The following is a 22380-nucleotide window of genomic DNA, read 5'->3' on the forward strand; positions in this document are numbered from 1 at the left end:
AGGGGTGCGGCAGTGACCTCACAGGGGACAGGGTGGGTTCACTGGACACAGGGGTGCGGCAGTGACCTCACAGAGGGCAGGGCGGGGTCACTGGACACAGGGGTGCGGCAGTGACCTCACAGAGGGCGGGGCGGGGTCACTGGACACAGGGGGCAGTGACCTCACAGAGGGCGGGGCAGGGTCACTGGACACAGGGGTGCGGCAGTGACCTCACAGAGGGCGGGGCGGGGTCACTGGACACAGGGGGGCAGTGACCTCACAGAGGGCGGGGCGGGGCGGGGTCACTGGACACAGGCAGTCCCCTCAGAGGCCTGGACTAGGGAAGGAGCCGTTCTGGACATGGGGTGAGGCAGTGACATTAGGGTTACTCCTCTTTTCCCACTGCCTCTGCGACCCCCCAGCTGGGAGCACCCCCCGACTGCGGCCAGCCTGTGGCTGAGCCTCCCCATCCCACGCACCACGTGGTCAGAAAATAATACAAAAGGCAAAGTGCCGTGTTTGTGTAAAAAACCAGAAAACACGTCTTTGCACTTTTTGGCCAGCCCTGCCCGCGACCCTCCTGCACCGGAAATGAAGAGGGAAACTGAGGCACAGAGTCTCAGTGACCTGCTCCGGGTTGCACAGCAAAGCTGTAGGCCGCAGAGATCCACACTCTTTGGCCCTCCTGCTGCGCTTCCCTGTGGCTGTAGCCCAGCGCTGCAGGAGGGGGGAAGACTCGTAGCCAGTTGCCCCAGCCTGGCTGGCGCAGAGCCCGAGGCAGGGCCCCGAACGTGCAGCTCCCAGCACGGGGCCTGAGCATGGCTTTGATCTACTTGCAGCACCTCGGAACGCTGGCCCAGGATCGGGCCCTCTTGCGCCAGGCGCTGTACAGAGCAATGACGAGGAAGTCAGCTGCTGGCCTCGCGAGCAATCCCAGCCCGCAGCTCTGCCCAGCTCTGCCCAGAGCCGCTTGGCCGGGGATGCCGGGGACGGGGGCCTCCCAAACAGGAGGGGAGATCTCTGGCGGGGCAAAGGCAGCTGTGTCCGGGTCCCGCGGTCGACCCGCGGGCGCAGCAGGAAAGCGGGGTCACCGTCTCCCCTCTCTCCGCAGTGCCCACACGCTTGCGGAGGCCGCTGGGCCCAGGTGGGACGAGGCCAGTGACTGAGAGGACACCCCGGGCACAAGAGTGAGAGTCCAAGGGCCGTGGCCCGAACGGTAGCGGCGCTTTCCGCAGGTGGTCAAGGGGCAGGGGCCGTGCCAGCCACGCACGGGGGCAGGCGGGCTGCTCCCTGCCCGGCGCCTCGGCCCTGGCCTCTGGCTCCAATGCCCTCTCCTTCCAGCGAGCCTGCTCCGGCCCGGCCTGCCGCATGCTGCCGGCGTGTCTGAGGCCCGCCCGGGCGCAGTCCCCTTTAAGAGGTGGAGCCTGCAGCCTGGCACAGGAAGATCAGGGCTGGAGCGAGCTGCCGAGCTCGGAGGAGGGTGCCGCCAGCAGCCAGCTGATCGCCCCCGAGGAGACCATGAGCGGCCGGGTGGGAGACCTGAGCCCCAAGCAGGCAGAGGCGCTAGCCCAGGTAGGGTGCAGCCAGTCCCTGCCACGGGGGGAGGGGCACTGCCCCAAGGACCCTGCTGGGGATGCTGACACCGGGGAAGTGGGTTTGCCCGCGGGAGCGCCCGACCCTGGACTCCTGGTGCCGTCGGCGCTCACTGGCTCGGAAGTGCCAGGCGAGCAGGGGGCGCTGCCGAGGGCTCAGAGCGGGGCCGGGCACTCGGAGCAGGGCCCCAGCGGTGCCAGCAGTGGCAGTGGGACCTGGCCCGGGAGGAGGGAGCTGGCACTGGCCCGGGGGATTCATGGCCGGAGCTGGCAGGGAAGGCGCCGGCGCTGGCGGATTAGCTGGGTCAGTGTTACCTAAGCAGCTTGTGAATGGAAGGTGATGAGTGCGCAGCGCCCGGCCCTCCCTGCGCGGAGGGAGCACCACAGCCCTGTGCCCCGGAGCTGCCACCCTCCGGCAGGACCGGCTGGGCCCTCGCGGGGAGCGCCTTCCCTGCTGCTCCTGGAGGGGAAGGATGGCACTGGAGCAGCTCTGAGCCCTCCACAGCCAGTGGCCTGCCTCACTGCCTGCAGCGCCCCCTACTGGGGGAGACTGGCACTGGAGCAGCTCTGAGCCCTCCACAGCCAGTGGCCTGCCTCACTGCCTGCAGCGCCCCCTACTGGGGGAGACTGGCACTGGAGCACTCTGAGCCCTCCACAGCCAGTGGCCTGCCTCACTGCCTGCGGCGCCCCCTACTGGGGGAGACTGGCACTGGAGCAGCTCTGAGCCCTCCACAGCCAGTGGCCTGCCTCACTGCCTGCGGCGCCCCCTACTGGGGGAGACTGGCACTGGAGCAGCTCTGAGCCCTCCACAGCCAGTGGCCTGCCCCACTGCCTGCGGCGCCCCCTACTGGGGGAGACTGGCACTGGAGCAGCTCTGAGCCCTCCACAGCCAGTGGCCTGCCTCACTGCCTGCGGCGCCCCCTACTGGGGGAGAGCCAGTGGCCTGCCCCACTGCCTGCGGCGCCCCCTAATGAGGGAGAGCCAGTGGCCTGCCCCACTGCCTGCGGCGCCCCCTACTGGGGGAGAGCCAGTGGCCTGCTCCACTGCCTGCGGCGCCCCCTACTGGGGGAGAGCCAGTGGCCTGCTCCACTGCCTGCAGCGCCCCCTACTGGGGGAGAGCCAGTGGCCTGCTCCACTGCCTGCAGCGCGCCCTACTGGGGGAGAGCCAGTGGCCAGCTCCACTGCCTGCAGCGCGCCCTACTGGGGGAGAGCCAGTGGCCAGCTCCACTGCCTGCAGCACGCCCTACTGGGGGAGAGCCAGTGCCCTGCCCCACTGCCTGCAGCGCCCCCTACTGGGGGAGAGCCAGTGGCCTGCCCCACTGCCTGCGGCGCCCCCTACTGGGGGAGAGCCAGTGGCCTGCCCCACTGCCTGCGGCGCCCCCTACTGGGGGAGAGCCAGTGGCCTGCCCCACTGCCTGCGGCGCCCCCTACTGGGGGAGAGCCAGTGGCCTGCTCCACTGCCTGCGGCGCCCCCTACTGGGGGAGAGCCAGTGGCCTGCCCCACTGCCTGCGGCGCCCCCTACTGGGGGAGAGCCAGTGGCCTGCCCCACTGCCTGCGGCGCCCCCTACTGGGGGAGAGCCAGTGGCCAGCTCCACTGCCTGCGGCGCCCCCTACTGGGGGAGAGCCAGTGGCCTGCCCCACTGCCTGCGGCGCCCCCTACTGGGGGAGAGCCAGTGGCCTGCTCCACTGCCTGCGGCGCCCCCTACTGGGGGAGAGCCAGTGGCCAGCTCCACTGCCTGCGGCGCCCCCTACTGGGGGAGAGCCAGTGGCCAGCTCCACTGCCTGCGGCGCCCCCTACTGGGGGAGAGCCAGTGGCCTGCTCCACTGCCTGCGGCGCCCCCTACTGGGGGAGAGCCAGTGGCCTGCCCCACTGCCTGCGGCGCCCCCTACTGGGGGAGAGCCAGTGGCCTGCCCCACTGCCTGCGGCGCCCCCTACTGGGGGAGAGCCAGTGGCCTGCTCCACTGCCTGCGGCGCCCCCTACTGGGGGAGAGCCAGTGGCCAGCTCCACTGCCTGCGGCGCCCCCTACTGGGGGAGAGCCAGTGGCCAGCTCCACTGCCTGCGGCGCCCCCTACTGGGGGAGAGCCAGTGGCCAGCTCCACTGCCTGCGGCGCCCCCTACTGGGGGAGAGCCAGTGGCCTGCTCCACTGCCTGCGGCGCCCCCTACTGGGGGAGAGCCAGTGGCCTGCTCCACTGCCTGCGGCGCCCCCTACTGGGGGAGAGCCAGTGGCCTGCTCCACTGCCTGCGGCGCCCCCTACTGGGGGAGAGCCAGTGGCCAGCTCCACTGCCTGCGGCGCCCCCTACTGGGGGAGATCGGCACTGGAGCAGCTCTGAACCCTCCACAGCCAGTGGCCTGCCCCACTGCCTGCAGCGCCCCCTACTGGGGGAGATTGGCACTGGAGCAGCTCTGAGCCCTCCACAGCCAGTGGCCTGCCCCACTGCCTGCAGCGCCCCCTACTGGGGGAGCCTGGGACTGCTTCGGTGTGTGTACTGGCAGGCAGGGTCAGGGATTTGTACAGAGGCAAACGGCACCCACCCCCACTGTGCTGCTCCTGAACCTGTTTCCCCACTTCCCAGAGCCAGGTGCAGCGGGCGTGGGAAGTGCCAACCCAGGAGTACATGGGGGCGGGATTTCCACCTGGGGTAGCATGCACTGGGCACGGGCGCCGGTGACGGCACAAGGGAGTGGAGAACCAGCTCCCCTGCATTTCCAGAGCTCGTGGGCCACTGGGGTTTAAACCTGGTCTTCTAGGATAAAGGACAGCTGTGTATGAGGTGTGCGAGTAAGTCCTGGCAGAGCTGGAGTCTGCTCCCAGCTCTAGCCACATGGACTTGGGCAAGTCACTTAACCTTTGCGCCTCGGTTTCCCCTGCTACAAAATAGGGACAGTCTGACTTGTCTGGGGAAGCCATGTGCGTTCATTTGTGCTTGGGGAGTGCTGGCAGCCCTAGGATTGCCGTCACCAGCAACAGCTGTGTTGCCGCCTTCTCAGCGGCTGGCTTTCATGACTCCTCCGCCAGGTTCAATGCAAAAAAAGCAAGAGAACTGGGCTGGCCGGGAAGCCTCTCCCTGCTCCCACATCCAGGCATGCAAGGGGGAAGGAGGCCCTGGGCTAAGCCGGGGGTATTCCAGGAGCTGTGGGGTGGGGCTGAGGGAGCGGTTGCAGCTCATCCGCGTGTACAAATCCAGGTCCGCCTGGGTATGGAGAAAGGAAGCGAGCGCTACCTAGCGCCAAACTGCACCCCTAGGGGGCGGCTGACGGGCCCCGCCCAGCAGCATGCCCAGGTGAAATCCAGCCTAGCCCTCCTCCCATGGTGGGGGGCGCTGGCGCGACCCCTCTCCCGTCCGGCTCGGCTGGGACCCAGGGAACGGCCGTACGCCCCCGCCCTCCGGCACCCCAGCTAGGCTGCATCTCCCAGGGTACGGACCAGAAGGTCGCGCGAGGCCGCGTCAAACGCCTCCCTCGATCACGGGCAAAGCCACAGGGGCCACGTGCACCTGACCTCGCTTGTGCAATCGCTGCGGTCCAGAGCCTCGCGTTAGCCCAGCACGGAGCGTCGGAAGTGCTGCCCGGAGGCTGGCGGCCTGGCCCCTCGGCTCTGGGCTGCCGGGCGGGGGGGTCCCGGCCTGGCTCCGGGCTGCCGGGCGGTGGGGTCCCGGCCTGGCTCTGGGCTGCCGGGTGGGGGGGTCCCGGCCTGGCTCTGGGCTGGTGGGCGGGGGGGTCCCGGCCTGGCTCCGGGCTGGGGGGCGGTGGGGTCCCTGCCTGGCTCCGGGCTGAGGGGCGGGGTGGTCCCGGCCTGGCTCCGGGCTGCCGGCGGGGGGGGGGGGGTCCCGGCCTGGCTCCGGGCTGAGGGGCGGGGTGGTCCCGGCCTGGCTCCGGGCTGCCGGCGGGGGGGGGGTCCCGGCCTGGCTCCGGGCTGGGGGGCGGTGGGGTCCCGGCCTGGCTCTGGGCTGGGGGGCGGGGGGGTCCCGGCCTGGCTCTTGGCTCTGGGCTGGTGGGCGGGGGGGTCCTGGCCTGGCTCTGGGCTGCCGGGCGGGGGGGGCCCGGCCTGGCTCCGGGCTGGGGGGCGGTGGGGGGCCCGGCCTGGCTCCGGGCTGGGGGGCGGTGGGGGGCCCGGCCTGGCTCCGGGCTGCCGGGCGGGGGGGGGGGTCCCGGCCTGGCTCTGGGCTGCTGGGGGGGGTCCCTGCCGTGGGACGCCCATGATGCTGCCCCCCCTCTTGTCCCTGCAGTTCCGGGAGAGTCTCCAGGATGTGCTGCCCCTGCTTCCCCATCAGGACGACTACTTCCTCCTGCGCTGGCTGCGAGGTAGCAGGGGGAGCCAGTGGGGCAGAGGGATGGGGGAGAGCCAGTAGGAGGCAGGGGGACAGGAGGAGCTAGTGGGGGGCGGGAGGGTGAGGGGGAGCCAATGGGGTGTGCAGGGATGGGGGGGAGCCAGTGGGGGGCAGAGGGATGGGGGGAGCCAGTGGGGGGCAGAGGGATGGGGGGAGCTAGTGGGGGGGTCGAGGGATGGGGGGGAGGCAGTGGAGGATGGGGGATGGGGGCGTGGAGCCAAGCTGCCCCCGGGCCAGGCGGGGGGGAAAGGGAAGGGTGGTTTCCCTGGGCGGGTGGAGGGCTGCCCCGTGGAGGGCGTGGGGCTGTCTCCCCTGAGCACAGGGGGGCAATGCCTCCTTGGGCACAGGAGGAGGGGATGGGGGGCCCCGAGGCCTGGGAGCAGGGGTCCGGACGGCACCCAAGGGGGTGGGGCCCCAGCCGCCCTGCTTGGCCTGACAGGCAGCGGGCCCCACGCAGGCGGGTGCAGCCCGTGGAAGCTGGCCGGGGAGGGAGACGCTGCGGGGACCAGGCTGCCACGAGCCGGCCCCGCGTGGGGTCCCGAGCGAGAGGGGCCGGCCGGCCGGGGAGGGCAGCCGGGCCAGGCGCCGGGAGTCCCCTTATCTGGACGGGAGTGAACTGTGAGCTCTGCTATCTCCCAGAGCTCCTCCCGCCCTCTCCCCGCTATCTGCTCTGCAAAGTCCAAAATTCAGCCTGGCCCGGCCCCCCCGCGCCTGGCAGGCACCAGCTCGGCCCAGCCCCCAAACCGCGGCCGCTGGGGCCCGGTCTGCTCGGGGGCACCTGACCTCGGGGAGCTTCCAGGAGCTCGACGGCCCCCACCCATCCCACCTGAGCGTGCCCCCCGCCGGCTCCGGAGCAGCCCCAGGATCAGCTTGTGGTCTTGGCCCTGGGGGAGAGTCCAGCGCCCACAGAGGGCGGGCAGGGCTGGGGGTCGGCTCTGCAAGCGCCCAGCTGGGCCCCTGCGCCCAAGCCCCCGGCGGACGTCGTGCTGTCGTAAAAAGCCAGGACTTCCCGCCCCGGCACTACCGCACGGGCCCCCGGCTCCCCTGCACCCTGTGGGGCCCCCGGCTCCCCTGCGCCCTGTGGGGCCCCCGGCTCCCCTGCGCCCTACTGGCTGGGGCCCCCGGCTCCCCTGCGCCCTGTGGGGCCCCCGGCTCCCCTGCGCCCTGTGGGGCCCCCGGCTCCCCTGCGCCCTGTGGGGCCCCCGGCTCCCCTGCACCCTGTGGGGCCCCCGGCTCCCCTGCGCCCTGTGGGGCCCCCGGCTCCCCTGCGCCCTGTGGGGCCCCCGGCTCCCCTGCGCCCTGCTGGCTGGGGCCCCCGGCTCCCCTGCGCCCTACTGGCTGGGGCCCCCGGCTCCCCTGCGCCCTGCTGGCTGGGGCCCCCGGCTCCCCTGCGCCCTGTGGGGCCCCCGGCTCCCCTGCGCCCTACTGGCTGGGGCCCCCGGCTCCCCTGCGCCCTGTTGGCTGGGACCCCCGGCTCCCCTGCGCCCTGCTGGCTGGGGCCCCCGGCTCCCCTGCGCCCTGTTGGCTGGGGCCCCCGGCTCCCCTGCGCCCTGTGGGGCCCCCGGCTCCCCTGCACCCTGTGGGGCCCCCGGCTCCCCTGCACCCTGTGGGGCCCCCGTCTCTCCTGCACCCTGTTGGCTGGGGCCCCGCTCTCCTGGCCGGGGCCTCAGGGCGCAGGCGGAGGCTGGGCTCGCAGAGACAGGGAGCGATCTGCGGGAGACAGTGGCAGAGCGTCTCCTTGGGACTGGGCCCCGCCAGGCCTGTGGGACTTGATGCCTTTAACCGGCGCCGGGGCCTTCCTGCTGCGGGGGGCTGGCCTGGCTGGGCCCTTTCCCGCTTCCCCGCGGCTCTTCCAGGGGACCCCTGTTCCGGCTCAGCTGTCTGCCCTTAACCCAGGCTCCCTCAGCCTGTAGAGGGGCAGGCCGGCCCACGCTGGGCCCCGGCGGCTCCCTCGGGGCTCCCGGCTTCCCCAGAAGCGCGTCGGCTCCTGCCAGCTCGGCTAGGGAGCGGGAGCTGGCAGAGTCTGGGCCCTCGGCCCCAGGCCCGGCAGCCCAGAGGCTGCTGCAGGGTGATGGGCCCGGCGCAGGGAGCTGGGGGACGGGGCTTTTCCTGCCAGGCTCCGGCTGGGGGCAGCCAGGGCGCGGGGCAGGAGTGACACTCTGGGCTGTTCTCCCGCAGCTCGCTGCTTCGACCTGCCGAAAGCCGAGGCCATGGTCCGAAAGGTAAGAGAGCCCCCGCCCCCCTGGGCTTGCTGCCCCCCCACCCCGCTTCCCAGGGGCTCGGACTCCTCAGGGACCCTCAGCCATTCGCGACCCTGCCCAGCCCCCGAGCCACAGGGACGTGCGTTCCCAGCCTTGCTCCAGCGCCTGAGTCACTGGACGGACCCCTGCTTGTCTTGTAGTCAGACCCCCCAGTCTCCCCCAGGCTGTTCTCCCAGAGCCACCGGGGGTTAAGGCCAGAGGGCCCCCGGCCAGTCTGTGCCCAGCACGGCGGGTGCACGCTGCCCCTGCCCGCCGCACCCTCCGCCCACGCGCTCAGCTGATGCGCAGCCCCTGTCGCCTCACGCCCGCCCCGGATCTTTCCTGGCGCTGTGGCTGGGTGATTCATTCCTCCGGGTATGTCTACACTACTGTCCTAGTTCGCACTAGGAGGGTAATGTAGGCATACCACACTTGCAAATGAAGCCCGGGATTTGAATTTCCCGGGCTTCATTTGCATAAGCAGGGCTCCGCCATTTTTAAATCCCCGCTGCTTCGAACCCCGTGCCCGTGGCTACACGGGGCTCGAACTAGGTAGTTCGGACTAGGGTGCCTATTCCGAACTACCGGTACTCCTCGTGGAAGCCTAGTCCGAACTACTGCGAAGGGCTGGGCCTACATTACCCCGCTAGTTCGAACTAGGACAGTAGTGTAGACAGACCCTCCCTCCCTGCCCGGTTGTGGGATCCGCCCCTCGGCCCCTCGGCCCCTCCCCGTCCGGGTGATCCGCCCCTTGCCCAGGCAATCTGTCCATCCCTCCCTTCCCACCTGGCTGAGCGATCCGTCCCTCCCTTCCCACCTGGCTGAGCGATCCGTCCCTCCCTTCCCACCTGGCTGAGGGATCCGTCCCTCCCTTCCCACCTGGCTGAGCGATCCGTCCCTCCCTTCCCACCTGGCTGAGCGATCCGTCCCTCCGTTCCCACCTGGCTGAGGGATCCGTTCCTCCGTTCCCACCTGGCTGAGGGATCCGTCCCTTCCTTCCCACCTGGCTGAGCGATCCGTCCCTCCCTTCCCACCTGGCTGAGGGATCCGTCCCTCCGTTCCCACCTGGCTGAGGGATCCGTCCCTCCGTTCCCACCTGGCTGAGCGATCCGTCCCTCCGTTCCCACCTGGCTGAGGGATCCGTCCCTCCCTTCCCACCTGGCTGAGCGATCCGTCCCTCCCTTCCCACCTGGCTGAGGGATCCATCCCTCCGTTCCCACCTGGCTGAGGGATCCGTCCCTCCCTTCCCACCTGGCTGAGGGATCCGTCCCTCCCTTCCCACCTGGCTGAGCGATCCGTCCCTCCGTTCCCACCTGGCTGAGGGATCCGTTCCTCCGTTCCCACCTGGCTGAGGGATCCGTCCCTCCGTTCCCACCTGGCTGAGCGATCCGTCCCTCCCTTCCCACCTGGCTGAGGGATCCGTCCCTCCGTTCCCACCTGGCTGAGCGATCCGTCCCTCCCTTCCCACCTGGCTGAGGGATCCGTCCCTCCCTTCCCACCTGGCTGAGGGATCCGTCCCTCCCTTCCCACCTGGCTGAGGGATCCGTCCCTCCGTTCCCACCTGGCTGAGGGATCCGTTCCTCCGTTCCCACCTGGCTGAGGGATCCGTCCCTCCGTTCCCACCTGGCTGAGGGATCCGTCCCTCCGTTCCCACCTGGCTGAGGGATCCGTTCCTCCGTTCCCACCTGGCTGAGGGATCCGTCCCTCCCTTCTCACCTGGCTGAGGGATCCGTTCCTCCGTTCCCACCTGGCTGAGCGATCCGTCCCTCCCTTCCCACCTGGCTGAGCGATCCGTCCCTCCGTTCCCACCTGGCTGAGGGATCCGTTCCTCCGTTCCCACCTGGCTGAGGGATCCTTCCCTCCGTTCCCACCTGGCTGAGGGATCCGTCCCTCCGTTCCCACCTGGCTGAGGGATCCGTCCCTCCATTCCCACCTGGCTGAGGGATCCTTCCCTCCGTTCCCACCTGGCTGAGCGATCCGTCCCTCCGTTCCCACCTGGCTGAGGGATCCGTCCCTCCGTTCCCACCTGGCTGAGGGATCCGTTCCTCCGTTCCCACCTGGCTGAGGGATCCTTCCCTCCGTTCCCACCTGGCTGAGGGATCCGTCCCTCCGTTCCCACCTGGCTGAGGGATCCTTCCCTCCGTTCCCACCTGGCTGAGGGATCCGTCCCTCCCTTCCCACCTGGCTGAGGGATCCGTTCCTCCGTTCCCACCTGGCTGAGGGATCCTTCCCTCCGTTCCCACCTGGCTGAGGGATCCGTCCCTCCCTTCCCACCTGGCTGAGCGATCCGTCCCTCCCTTCCCACCTGGCTGAGGGATCCGTTCCTCCCTTCCCACCTGGCTGAGGGATCCGTCCCTCCCTTCCCACCTGGCTGAGCGATCCGTCCCTCCCTTCCCACCTGGCTGAGGGATCCTTCCCTCCCTTCCCACCTGGCTGAGCGATCCGTCCCTCCCTTCCCACCTGGCTGAGGGATCCTTCCCTCCCTTCCCACCTGGCTGAGCGATCCGTTCCTCCCTTCCCACCTGGCTGAGGGATCCTTCCCTCCCTTCCCACCTGGCTGAGCGATCCGTCCCTCCCTTCCCACCTGGCTGAGGGATCCGTCCCTCCGTTCCCACCTGGCTGAGGGATCCGTCCCTCCGTTCCCACCTGGCTGAGGGATCTGTCCCTCCGTTCCCACCTGGCTGAGGGATCCGTCCCTCGCCCCCCCCGGCTGCGGTTGCTCCGCAGCATTCAGAGCACGGTGGAATTCCCGTCGCAGCCACTCCCCTCTGCTTTGCGTTGACAGTACGTGGAGATCCGGAAGCACATGGATGCTGACAACATCGTCCAGTGGCAGCCCCCGGAGGTGAGTCCCCGTCGCCCTCCGGCTCAGCCAGCGGCTGCGTGGGACGGGCACCACGGCCTGTGTCTCTCCCGTGCAGGTCATTCAGAAGTACATGTCGGGGGGCATGTGTGGGTACGACCGGGACGGCTGCCCCGTGTGGTACGAGATTATCGGGCCCCTCGACGCCAAGGGCCTCCTCTTGTCGGCCTCCAAACAGGACCTGCTGAAAAACAAGTACCGGGACTGCGAGGTGCTGCTGCGGGAGTGTGACAAGCAGAGCCAGAAGGTGAGTGCTCTGCCCTGGGCCGGCACGCCGGGGGTCCTAGCCCCTCTGGGGTGGAGCGAGCAGCCAGGCGCCAGCGAGGTGCGGATCGCGGAGGCCGAATGGGCACTGCGGCCAGCGCTGGACGGTGCCCGGCCTTTGGGCGCTGCAGGGAAGTCCCCCCAAGGGCAGGCGCTCCGGCAGCGCCCCTTCACCATGCTGGGAAGGGGGAGCAGACGCTGCTGCACCCCTCTGCAGGAGCCTGGGCCTGCTGGGGGCTCGGCCGGCCAGGGGCACGTGCAGTGGGGGCCCTGCCCAGAGCGCGAGAAGGCCCCCGTCCCCCGGGGCGCCCGGCTGAGCCCTCCTGCTCCGCTCTCTTGCAGCTGGGGAAGAGGGTGGAGACAGTCATGATGATCTACGACTGCGAAGGGCTGGGCCTGAAGCATCTCTGGAAGCCGGCCGTGGAGGCGTATGGGGAGGTGAGCTCGGGGCGGCTCCCGCTGGCCCGGGGCTTGTTCCCGGAGAACCCCTCGCCGGGACGGGACCTCAGGAGCCATCGCGCCCAGCCCCCCAGGCAGGACCGGCCCCGACTCGAGCAGCCCGGCCGGGACGTCCCCACCTCTGGGGCTGGAGAATCCACCCGCCCCAGGGAACCCAGCCCAGCACTTCCCACTTGGGAAATCGTGTGTCCTGATCTCCAGCCTCGACTGCCCCCACTAGGACTGGAGCCCGTTGCTCCTCGCTCTGCCCCCCGGCGCCCCGAGAACAGCCTCTCTGGAACCCCCTTCCGGGAGCTGCAGGCTCTCAGTGCCCCCGGCTCTGCCCCCTGGCGCCCCGAGAACAGCCTCTCTGGAACCCCCTTCCGGGAGCTGCAGGCTCTCAGTGCCCCCGGCTCTGCCCCCTGGCGCCCCGAGAACAGCCTCTCTGGAACCCCCTTCCGGGAGCTGCAGGCTCTCAGTGCCCCCGGCTCTGCCCCCTGGCGCCCCGAGAACAGCCTCTCTGGAACCCCCTTCTGGGAGCTGCAGGCTCTCAGTGCCCCCGGCTCTGCCCCCCGGCGCCCCGAGAACAGCCTCTCTGGAACCCCCTTCCGGGAGCTGCAGGCTCTCAGTGCCCCCGGCTCTGCCCCCCGGCGCCCCGAGAACAGCCTCTCTGGAACCCCCTTCCGGGAGCTGCAGGCTCTCAGTGCCCCCGGCTCTGCCCCCTGGCGCCCCGAGAACAGCCTCTCTGGAACCCCCTTCCGGGAGCTGCAGGCTCTCAGTGCCCCCGGCTCTGCCCCCTGGCACCCCGAGAACAGCCTCTCTGGAACCCCCTTCCGGGAGCTGCAGGCTCTCAGTGCCCCCGGCTCTGCCCCCCGGCGCCCCGAGAACAGCCTCTCTGGAACCCCCTTCCGGGAGCTGCAGGCTCTCAGTGCCCCCGGCTCTGCCCCCCGGCGCCCCGAGAACAGCCTCTCTGGAACCCCCTTCCGGGAGCTGCAGGCTCTCAGTGCCCCCGGCTCTGCCCCCCGGCGCCCCGAGAACAGCCTCTCTGGAACCCCCTTCTGGGAGCTGCAGGCTCTCAGTGCCCCCGGCTCTGCCCCCCGGCGCCCCGAGAACAGCCTCTCTGGAACCCCCTTCCGGGAGCTGCAGGCTCTCAGTGCCCCCGGCTCTGCCCCCCGGCGCCCCGAGAACAGCCTCTCTGGAACCCCCTTCTGGGAGCTGCAGGCTCTCAGTGCCCCCGGCTCTGCCCCCCGGCGCCCCGAGAACAGCCTCTCTGGAACCCCCTTCCGGGAGCTGCAGGCTCTCAGTGCCCCCGGCTCTGCCCCCCGGCGCCCCGAGAACAGCCTCTCTGGAACCCCCTTCCGGGAGCTGCAGGCTCTCAGTGCCCCCGGCTCTGCCCCCCGGCGCCCCGAGAACAGCCTCTCTGGAACCCCCTTCTGGGTGCTGCAGGCTCTCAGTGCCCCCGGCTCTGCCCCCCGGCGCCCCGAGAACAGCCTCTCTGGAACCCCCTTCCGGGAGCTGCAGGCTCTCAGTGCCCCCGGCTCTGCCCCCCGGCGCCCCGAGAACAGCCTCTCTGGAACCCCCTTCTGGGAGCTGCAGGCTCTCAGTGCCCCCGGCTCTGCCCCCCGGCGCCCCGAGAACAGCCTCTCTGGAACCCCCTTCCGGGAGCTGCAGGCTCTCAGTGCCCCCGGCTCTGCCCCCCGGCGCCCCGAGAACAGCCTCTCTGGAACCCCCTTCCGGGAGCTGCAGGCTCTCAGTGCCCCCGGCTCTGCCCCCCGGCGCCCCGAGAACAGCCTCTCTGGAACCCCCTTCCGGGAGCTGCAGGCTCTCAGTGCCCCTGGCTCTGCCCCCCGGCGCCCCGAGAACAGCCTCTCTGGAACCCCCTTCCGGGAGCTGCAGGCTCTCAGTGCCCCCGGCTCTGCCCCCCGGCGCCCCGAGAACAGCCTCTCTGGAACCCCCTTCCGGGAGCTGCAGGCTCTCAGTGCCCCCGGCTCTGCCCCCCGGCGCCCCGAGAACAGCCTCTCTGGAACCCCCTTCCGGGAGCTGCAGGCTCTCAGTGCCCCCGGCTCTGCCCCCTGGCGCCCCGAGAACAGCCTCTCTGGAACCCCCTTCTGGGAGCTGCAGGCTCTCAGTGCCCCCGGCTCTGCTCCCCGGCGCCCCGAGAACAGCCTCTCTGGAACCCCCTTCCGGGAGCTGCAGGCTCTCAGTGCCCCCGGCTCTGCCCCCCGGCGCCCCGAGAACAGCCTCTCTGGAACCCCCTTCCGGGAGCTGCAGGCTCTCAGTGCCCCCGGCTCTGCCCCCCGGCGCCCCGAGAACAGCCTCTCTGGAACCCCCTTCCGGGAGCTGCAGGCTCTCAGTGCCCGCGGCTCTGCCCCCCGGCGCCCCGAGAACAGCCTCTCTGGAACCCCCTTCCGGGAGCTGCAGGCTCTCAGTGCCCCCGGCTCTGCTCCCCGGCGCCCCGAGAACAGCCTCTCTGGAACCCCCTTCCGGGAGCTGCAGGCTCTCAGTGCCCCCGGCTCTGCCCCCCGGCGCCCCGAGAACAGCCTCTCTGGAACCCCCTTCCGGGAGCTGCAGGCTCTCAGTGCCCCCGGCTCTGCCCCCCGGCGCCCCGAGAACAGCCTCTCTGGAACCCCCTTCCGGGAGCTGCAGGCTCTCAGTGCCCCCGGCTCTGCCCCCCGGCGCCCCGAGAACAGCCTCTCTGGAACCCCCTTCCGGGAGCTGCAGGCTCTCAGTGCCCCCGGCTCTGCCCCCCGGCGCCCCGAGAACAGCCTCTCTGGAACCCCCTTCCGGGAGCTGCAGGCTCTCAGTGCCCCCGGCTCTGCCCCCCGGCGCCCCGAGAACAGCCTCTCTGGAACCCCCTTCCGGGAGCTGCAGGCTCTCAGTGCCCCCGGCTCTGCTCCCCGGCGCCCCGAGAACAGCCTCTCTGGAACCCCCTTCCGGGAGCTGCAGGCTCTCAGTGCCCCCGGCTCTGCCCCCCGGCGCCCCGAGAACAGCCTCTCTGGAACCCCCTTCCGGGAGCTGCAGGCTCTCAGTGCCCCCGGCTCTGCCCCCCGGCGCCCCGAGAACAGCCTCTCTGGAACCCCCTTCCGGGAGCTGCAGGCTCTCAGTGCCCCCGGCTCTGCCCCCCGGCGCCCCGAGAACAGCCTCTCTGGAACCCCCTTCCGGGAGCTGCAGGCTCTCAGTGCCCCCGGCTCTGCCCCCCGGCGCCCCGAGAACAGCCTCTCTGGAACCCCCTTCCGGGAGCTGCAGGCTCTCAGTGCCCCCGGCTCTGCCCCCCGGCGCCCCGAGAACAGCCTCTCTGGAACCCCCTTCCGGGAGCTGCAGGCTCTCAGTGCCCCCGGCTCTGCTCCCCGGCGCCCCGAGAACAGCCTCTCTGGAACCCCCTTCCGGGAGCTGCAGGCTCTCAGTGCCCCCGGCTCTGCCCCCCGGCGCCCCGAGAACAGCCTCTCTGGAACCCCCTTCCGGGAGCTGCAGGCTCTCAGTGCCCCCGGCTCTGCCCCCCGGCGCCCCGAGAACAGCCTCTCTGGAACCCCCTTCCGGGAGCTGCAGGCTCTCAGTGCCCCCGGCTCTGCCCCCCAGCGCCCCGAGAACAGCCTCTCTGGAACCCCCTTCCGGGAGCTGCAGGCTCTCAGTGCCCCCGGCTCTGCCCCCCGGCGCCCCGAGAACAGCCTCTCTGGAACCCCCTTCCGGGAGCTGCAGGCTCTCAGTGCCCCCGGCTCTGCCCCCTGGCGCCCCGAGAACAGCCTCTCTGGAACCCCCTTCCGGGAGCTGCAGGCTCTCAGTGCCCCCGGCTCTGCCCCCCGGCGCCCCGAGAACAGCCTCTCTGGAACCCCCTTCCGGGAGCTGCAGGCTCTCAGTGCCCCCGGCTCTGCCCCCTGGCGCCCCGAGAACAGCCTCTCTGGAACCCCCTTCCGGGAGCTGCAGGCTCTCAGTGCCCCCGGCTCTGCCCCCCGGCGCCCCGAGAACAGCCTCTCTGGAACCCCCTTCCGGGAGCTGCAGGCTCTCAGTGCCCCCGGCTCTGCCCCCCGGCGCCCCGAGAACAGCCTCTCTGGAACCCCCTTCCGGGAGCTGCAGGCTCTCAGTGCCCCCGGCTCTGCCCCCCGGCGCCCCGAGAACAGCCTCTCTGGAACCCCCTTCCGGGAGCTGCAGGCTCTCAGTGCCCCCGGCTCTGCCCCCCGGCGCCCCGAGAACAGCCTCTCTGGAACCCCCTTCCGGGAGCTGCAGGCTCTCAGTGCCCCCGGCTCTGCCCCCTGGCGCCCCGAGAACAGCCTCTCTGGAACCCCCTTCCGGGAGCTGCAGGCTCTCAGTGCCCCCGGCTCTGCTCCCCGCAGCCCGAACAAGCCCAGGTCTCGCTCCGGCCCAGGGCCCTGTCTTGAGCCCCGCTGGGACCGGACGGCGTCACGCGCAGGCCTGTGACGGCCGAGGGGCTTGTGCTTTAACGCCCTGGCGTGGAGCTGAGCTTGGGGGTTCCGCGAGAGTCCAGACGGGCAGCGCTGCTGTTTGCATTGCCTGCCTGGGCTCTCACGGCCGGCCCTCGCACGGCACGCTCCGTGGCTCTCTTTGGACTCGGCCGGCGCTCGGCCGGGGGGCCCTCTCCCAGGGCGTGGGGGAGCGAGGTCCCGGCCCCACTGACGCTCTGACTCCACAGCTCCTGTCCATGTTTGAGGAGAACTACCCCGAGACCCTGAAGCACCTGTTTGTAATTAAAGGTGGGTTAGCCGCCAGGCAGGGCAAGGCTGCCCGCTTCCCCGCACTGCACACGGATGGGCCCGGACACGCGCACGGACACATGCGCATACAGACGCACAGACGTGTGTGGACACAGACGTGCACATGGACACACAGGTGGACACAGACACATACGCATGGACACACGCACGCGGACACAGACACATGCCATGCTGCACACACACGCGCACAGACACAGACACCTGTGCGGACACAGACACACACGCACAGACACAGTCACCCGTGCGGACACAGACACACGCGCACACGGACACACGCACAGACACAGATACCTGTGCGGACACAGACACACACGCACAGACACAGTCACCCGTGCGGACACAGACACACGCGCACACGGACACACGCACAGACACAGATACCTGTGCGGACACAGACACACACGCACAGACACAATCACCCGTGCGGACACAGACACACGCGCACACGGACACACGCACATGGACACAGACACCCGTGCAGACACAGACACACGTGCACACAGACACACGCACAGACACAGATACCTGTGCGGACACACACGCACAGACACAGTCACCCGTGCGGACACAGACACCCGCGCACACGGACACACGCACAGACACAGATACCTGTGCGGACACAGACACACACGCACAGACACAATCACCCGTGCGGACACAGACACACGCGCACACACGCACATGGACACAGACACCCATGCGGACACAGACACACGCGCACACGGACACACGCACAGACACAGATACCTGTGTGGACACAGACACACACGCACAGACACAGTCACCCGTGCGGACACAGACACACGCGCACACGGACACACGCACATGGACACAGACACCCGTGCGGACACAGACACACGCGCACACGGACACACGCGCACAGACACAGATACCTGTGCGGACACAGACACACACGCACAGACACAGTCACCCGTGCGGACACAGACACACACGCACAGACACACACGCACAGACACAGTCACCCGTGCGGACACAGACACACGCGCACACTGACACACGCGCACAGACACAGATACCTGTGCGGACACAGACACACGCACAGACACAGTCACCCGTGCGGACACAGACACACGCACAGACACACACGCACAGACACAGTCACCCGTGCGGACACAGACACACGCGCACACTGACACACGCGCACAGACACAGATACCTGTGCGGACACAGACACACGCACAGACACAGTTACCCGTGCGGACACAGACACACGCACAGACACAGTCACCCGTGCGGACACGGACACACGGACACACAGGCACACGGACACAGACACCGGTGTGCACACAGACACACACGCACATGGACACGCAGGCGGGAGCTGGGACTGCCGAGGTGCTGCATGCATGACTCTGCCCCAGGGGGCAGACACACGGACACACAGGCGGGAGGGGCACTGTGCAGCCCCTCGGCCTTTGCCACCTGGGGCTCGGTGCTAGTAGGCAGCAGGAGACCCCAAGTCAGCCAGGAGATGCACCATGTGCCAGCGTGGGCATGCCCAGCAGGGCGAGGCGGCCGCGGGGCGGGGCTCCTAGCCAGAGGTGGGAGGCCAGGATGAGAGGCTGGCGGGGGGGAAGGCTGCTGAGTTCTCGCTCTCCCACCCCTGCAGCTCCCAAGCTCTTCCCTGTGGCCTACAACCTCATCAAGCACTTCCTGAGTGAAGACACCCGCAAGAAGATTGTTGTCCTGGGGGGTGAGTGGGCCCTGCCCTCTGTCCCTGCACGGGTCTGTGCCCCCGCCAGCGGGGCTCTGCGCACGGCCTCATCCCTCCGGCTACCGAAATGCTGCCCGCGTGGGCCACGGCCAGTCCTGCAGCGCGGCCCAGGGGTGCTGCGAACGATGAACCCGGGCCAGCAGGGCTCCCGGCCGGGCACCGCGGACCCGCTGGGCGAAGTGGGGCAGCCCCACGGTACCCGGAGAGAGGAAGGGGGGCTCATGAGTCCGTTGCCCGGAAAGGCGAATGGTTGGGTAGGGGGCGCCTTCATGCGGGGACCTGGGCGCTCCCTGCGCCACTTGCCTTGTTCTCCCAACACAACCTGGTGCGGGAGCGCCCCCTGCTGGCGGGCAGCTGGCACCGGCTAACACACCCTGTGCGGGAGCGCCCCCTGCTGGCGGGCAGCTGGCACCGGCTAACACACCCAGGGCGGGAGCGCCCCCTGCTGGCGGGCGGCTGACACCGGCTAACACACCCTGTGCGGAAGCGCCCCCTGCTGGCGGGCAGCTGACACCGGCTAACACACCCTGTGCGGGAGCGCCCCCTGCTGGCGGGCGGCTGACACCGGCTAACACACCCTGTGCGGGAGCGCCCCCTGCTGGCGGGCAGCTGACACCGGCTAACACACCCTGTGCGGGAGCGCCCCCTGCTGGCGGGTGGCTGGCACCGGCTAACACACCCTGTGCGGAAGCGCCCCCTGCTGGCGGGCGGCTGACACCGGCTAACACACCCTGTGCGGAAGCGCCCCCTGCTGGCGGGCGGCTGACACCGGCTAACACACCCTGTGCGGAAGCGCCCCCTGCTGGCGGGCAGCTGACACCGGCTAACACACCCTGTGCGGAAGCGCCCCCTGCTGGCGGGCAGCTGACACCGGCTAACACACCCTGTGCGGGAGCGCCCCCTGCTGGCGGGTGGCTGGCACCGGAGAACACACCCTGTGCGGGAGCGCCCCCTGCTGGCGGGCGGCTGACACCGGAGAACACACCCTGTGCGGGAGCGCCCCCTGCTGGCGGGCGGCTGACACCGGAGAACACACCCTGTGCGGAAGCGCCCCCTGCTGGCGGGCGGCTGAGACCGGAGAACACACCCTGTGCGGGAGCGCCCCCTGCTGGTGGGCGGCTGACACCGGAGAACACACCCTGTGCGGGAGTGCCCCCTGCTGGCGGGCGGCTGACACCGGAGAACACACCCTGTGCGGAAGAGCCCCCTGCTGGCGGGCGGCTGACACCGGAGAACACACCCTGTGCGGGAGCGCCCCCTGCTGGCGGGCGGCTGGCACCGGAGAACACACCCTGTGCGGGAGCGCCCCCTGCTGGCGGGCGGCTGACACCGGCTAACACACCCAGGGCGGGAGCGCCCCCTGCTGGCGGGCGGCTGACACCGGCTAACACACCCTGTGCGGGAGCGCCCCCTGCTGGCGGGCGGCTGACACCGGCTAACACACCCTGTGCGGGAGCGCCCCGTGCTGGCGGGCGGCTGACACCGGCTAACACACCCTGTGCGGGAGCGCCCCCTGCTAGCGGGCGGCTGACACCGGAGAACACACCCTGTGCGGGAGCGCCCCCTGCTGGCGGGCGGCTGACACCGGCTAACACACCCTGTGCGGGAGCGCCCCCTGCTGGCGGGCGGCTGACACCGGAGAACACACCCTGTGCAGGAGCGCCCCCTGCTGGCGGGCGGCTGACACCGGAGAACACACCCTGTGCGGGAGCGCCCCCTGCTGGCGGGCGGCTGACACTGGAGAACACACCCTGTGCGGGAGCGCCCCCTGCTGGCGGGCGGCTGACACTGGAGAACACACCCTGTGCGGGAGCGCCCCCTGCTGGCGGGCGGCTGACACCGGCTAACACACCCTGTGCGGGAGCGCCCCCTGCTGGCGGGCGGCTGACACTGGAGAACACACCCTGTGCGGGAGCGCCCCCTGCTGGCGGGCGGCTGACACCGGCTAACACACCCTGTGCGGGAGCGCCCCCTGCTGGCGGGCGGCTGACACCGGCTAACACACCCTGTGCGGAAGCGCCCCCTGCTGGCGGGCGGCTGGCACCGGAGAACACACCCTGTGCGGGAGCGCCCCCTGCTGGCGGGCGGCTGGCACCGGAGAACACACCCTGTGCGGGAGCGCCCCCTGCTGGCGGGCGGCTGGCACCGGAGAACACACCCTGTGCGGGAGCGCCCCCTGCTGGCGGGCGGCTGACACCGGCTAACACACCCTGTGCGGGAGCGCCCCCTGCTGGCGGGCGGCTGACACCGGAGAACACACCCTGTGCGGGAGCGCCCCCTGCTGGCGGGCGGCTGGCACCAGAGAACACACCCTGTGCGGGAGCGCCCCCTGCTGGCGGGCGGCTGACACCGGCTAACACACCCTGTGCGGGAGCGCCCCCTGCTGGCGGGCGGCTGACACCGGAGAACACACCCAGGGCGGGAGCACCCCCTGCTGGCGGGTGGCTGACACTGGAGAACACACCCAGTGCGGGAGCGCCCCCTGCTGGCGGGCGGCTGACACCGGAGAACACACCCAGTGCGGGAGCGCCCCCTGCTGGCGGGCGGCTGGTTCTCTCTGGTTCCCCACCCCGGGGAGAGGCGTACCGGTGGTACCTGCGTTCCTGCTGCGCCGGGATGCCAGCGGAGCAGAGGGTCCTGGCCTGCAGCTGTAATCTCGCTGCTCTCTCTCTTCCCAGCCAACTGGAGGGAGGTCCTGCAGCAGCACATCGCCCCTGAGGAGATCCCGGTGGTGTACGGGGGAACCCTCCAGGACCCCGACGGGAACCCCAAGTGTGTGACCAAGGTACATGGCCCCACCTGCGTGCCAGGCCCAGCTGCTGCTCTGAGACCAGCCCCAGGGAGAGGCCTCCGGGCCCAGGAGCCCAGGCTGAGGGGGCCGGGCCCACGCCCTCGAGGCTCAGGGCCTGCCTTTCGCCCCTTGCAGATCAACTACGGCGGCGACATCCCCCAGCGGTACTACGTGCGGGACCAGCTGAAGCAGCAGTACGAGCACTTGGTGGTGGTGAACCGGGGCTCCTCCCACCAGGTGGAGTGTGAGATCCTCTTCCCGGGCTGCGTGCTCAGGTAGGGAGCTGGTGCGGTGCTGCCCCCGGCGACCGGCAGCGCACGGGCCCTGCCTGGGGCGGGCCGAGGTGAACGAGGGGGGTACCCCAGCCCTGAGCCAGCCCAGACACAGGTGGGCAGCAGGGGCAGGGTCTGACCAGCCACGCACGGTTTCGAGCGCCACGGCACGAGGGGAGGGGCCCGGGTCTGGCTGAGGTCCGGGGGGCGCCCTGGCGGAGGGAGCCCTCGCTAAGGCCCGGGTCCCGCAGGTGGCAGTTCATGTCCGACGGGGCCGACGTGGGCTTCGGGGTCTACCTGAAGAAGAGGCTGGGGGAGCGGCAGCGGGCCGGCGACATGGTGGAGGTGCTCCCGACCCAGCGCTACAACGCCCACCTGGTGCCCGAGGACGGCTCCCTCACCTGCTCCACGCCCGGCGTCTGTAAGTGGCTCCCTCGCCTGCCCGCTGGCCGCCGGGACCGTGGGGAGGCAAGGTTCGGGGACGCCGAGCCCCCAGGCGCTGCAGCCTCTGCCCTCTGCCCACAGACGTCCTGCGCTTTGACAACACCTACAGCTACCTGCACGCCAAGAGGGTCAGCTACACGGTGGAGGTCCTGCTGCCCGACAAGCGGTCGGAGGAGATCCAGCGGCTAGGAGAGACCACGAACGAGGCGGACCTCCGTGACACCAGCCAGTGACAGCTCCCGTAGCCCCCGCGCCCCCCACCGCCAGCCCCGCTCCCGGCGCCTCTCCCAGGCCCCGCCCGCCCCACCTGGGAGTGAAACTGGCATGCAGGCAGCGTCTCCGGAGTCTTCCTTCAGCGATCCCCAGGCCTGGGCGGGTACGGGAGGGGCGACCGGGCCAGGGAGCGCCAGGGCTTCCTTGCAGCTGTGCCCGTGTCTGCATGGCCAGGGCCCGGGTCCAGCTCACTGCGCCCAGCCCTGCCCCGTCCAGCCACCCCCGGCAGGCTACTCTGGGCCAGGTCTGAGGGGCCTCGGGGGCATGGAGCGAAGCCCCAGGGTTCCCCCCCTGCTGGGTTGAGGAGCCCCCTTTGGACCCTGGGTGAGGAAGGGCCCTGGCATCCCGACGCTTTGCCCCTCCCTCCCCACCCCTGCGAAAGCGTCCCCAGCACCGGCCTGTGTCATTCCCTCTGCTCGTTAACAGCCA

General features: G+C 70.5%; 1 protein-coding gene across 2 annotated transcripts; it reads left to right on the plus strand.

The window, feature by feature from the left end:
* The first annotated feature begins 192 nt into the window (after positions 1–192).
* SEC14L2 (SEC14 like lipid binding 2) lies at positions 193–22008 on the plus strand. Of its 2 annotated transcripts, XM_075897913.2 has the most exons (14): positions 193–344; positions 1091–1214; positions 1321–1551; positions 5803–5878; positions 8083–8126; positions 10930–10989; positions 11066–11254; positions 11614–11709; positions 16355–16415; positions 18067–18150; positions 20850–20956; positions 21098–21237; positions 21486–21655; positions 21760–22008. In XM_075897913.2, the coding sequence occupies exons 3-14, from the start codon at positions 1348–1350 to the stop codon at positions 21909–21911; spliced, it is 1383 nt and encodes a 460-aa protein (XP_075754028.2). In that variant the 5' UTR covers positions 193–344; positions 1091–1214; positions 1321–1347; the 3' UTR covers positions 21912–22008. The 2 variants fall into 2 exon arrangements, with proteins under 2 accessions (XP_075754028.2, XP_075754027.2); XM_075897912.2 differs by having other exon boundaries at positions 1091–1551.
* Positions 22009–22380: the final 372 nt, after the last annotated feature.

Source organism: Pelodiscus sinensis, chromosome Z (assembly GCF_052426305.1).
Source record: "Pelodiscus sinensis isolate ZL-2025 chromosome Z, ASM5242630v1, whole genome shotgun sequence".
NCBI classification, from domain to species: Eukaryota; Metazoa; Chordata; order Testudines; family Trionychidae; genus Pelodiscus; species Pelodiscus sinensis.

What these genes read in the sequence shown, in the direction of transcription:
- SEC14L2 (XM_075897912.2), top strand. Translation starts at nt 1,348, where the DNA reads ATGCTGCCGGCGTGTCTGAGGCCCGCCCGGGCGCAGTCCCCTTTAAGA. An exon ending in GCACCTGTTTGTAATTAAAG is followed by an intron (nt 16,416 to 18,066) that starts GTGGGTTAGCCG and finishes CCACCCCTGCAG; the next exon opens with CTCCCAAGCTCTTCCCTGTG. An exon ending in TTCCCGGGCTGCGTGCTCAG is followed by an intron (nt 21,238 to 21,485) that starts GTAGGGAGCTGG and finishes CGGGTCCCGCAG; the next exon opens with GTGGCAGTTCATGTCCGACG.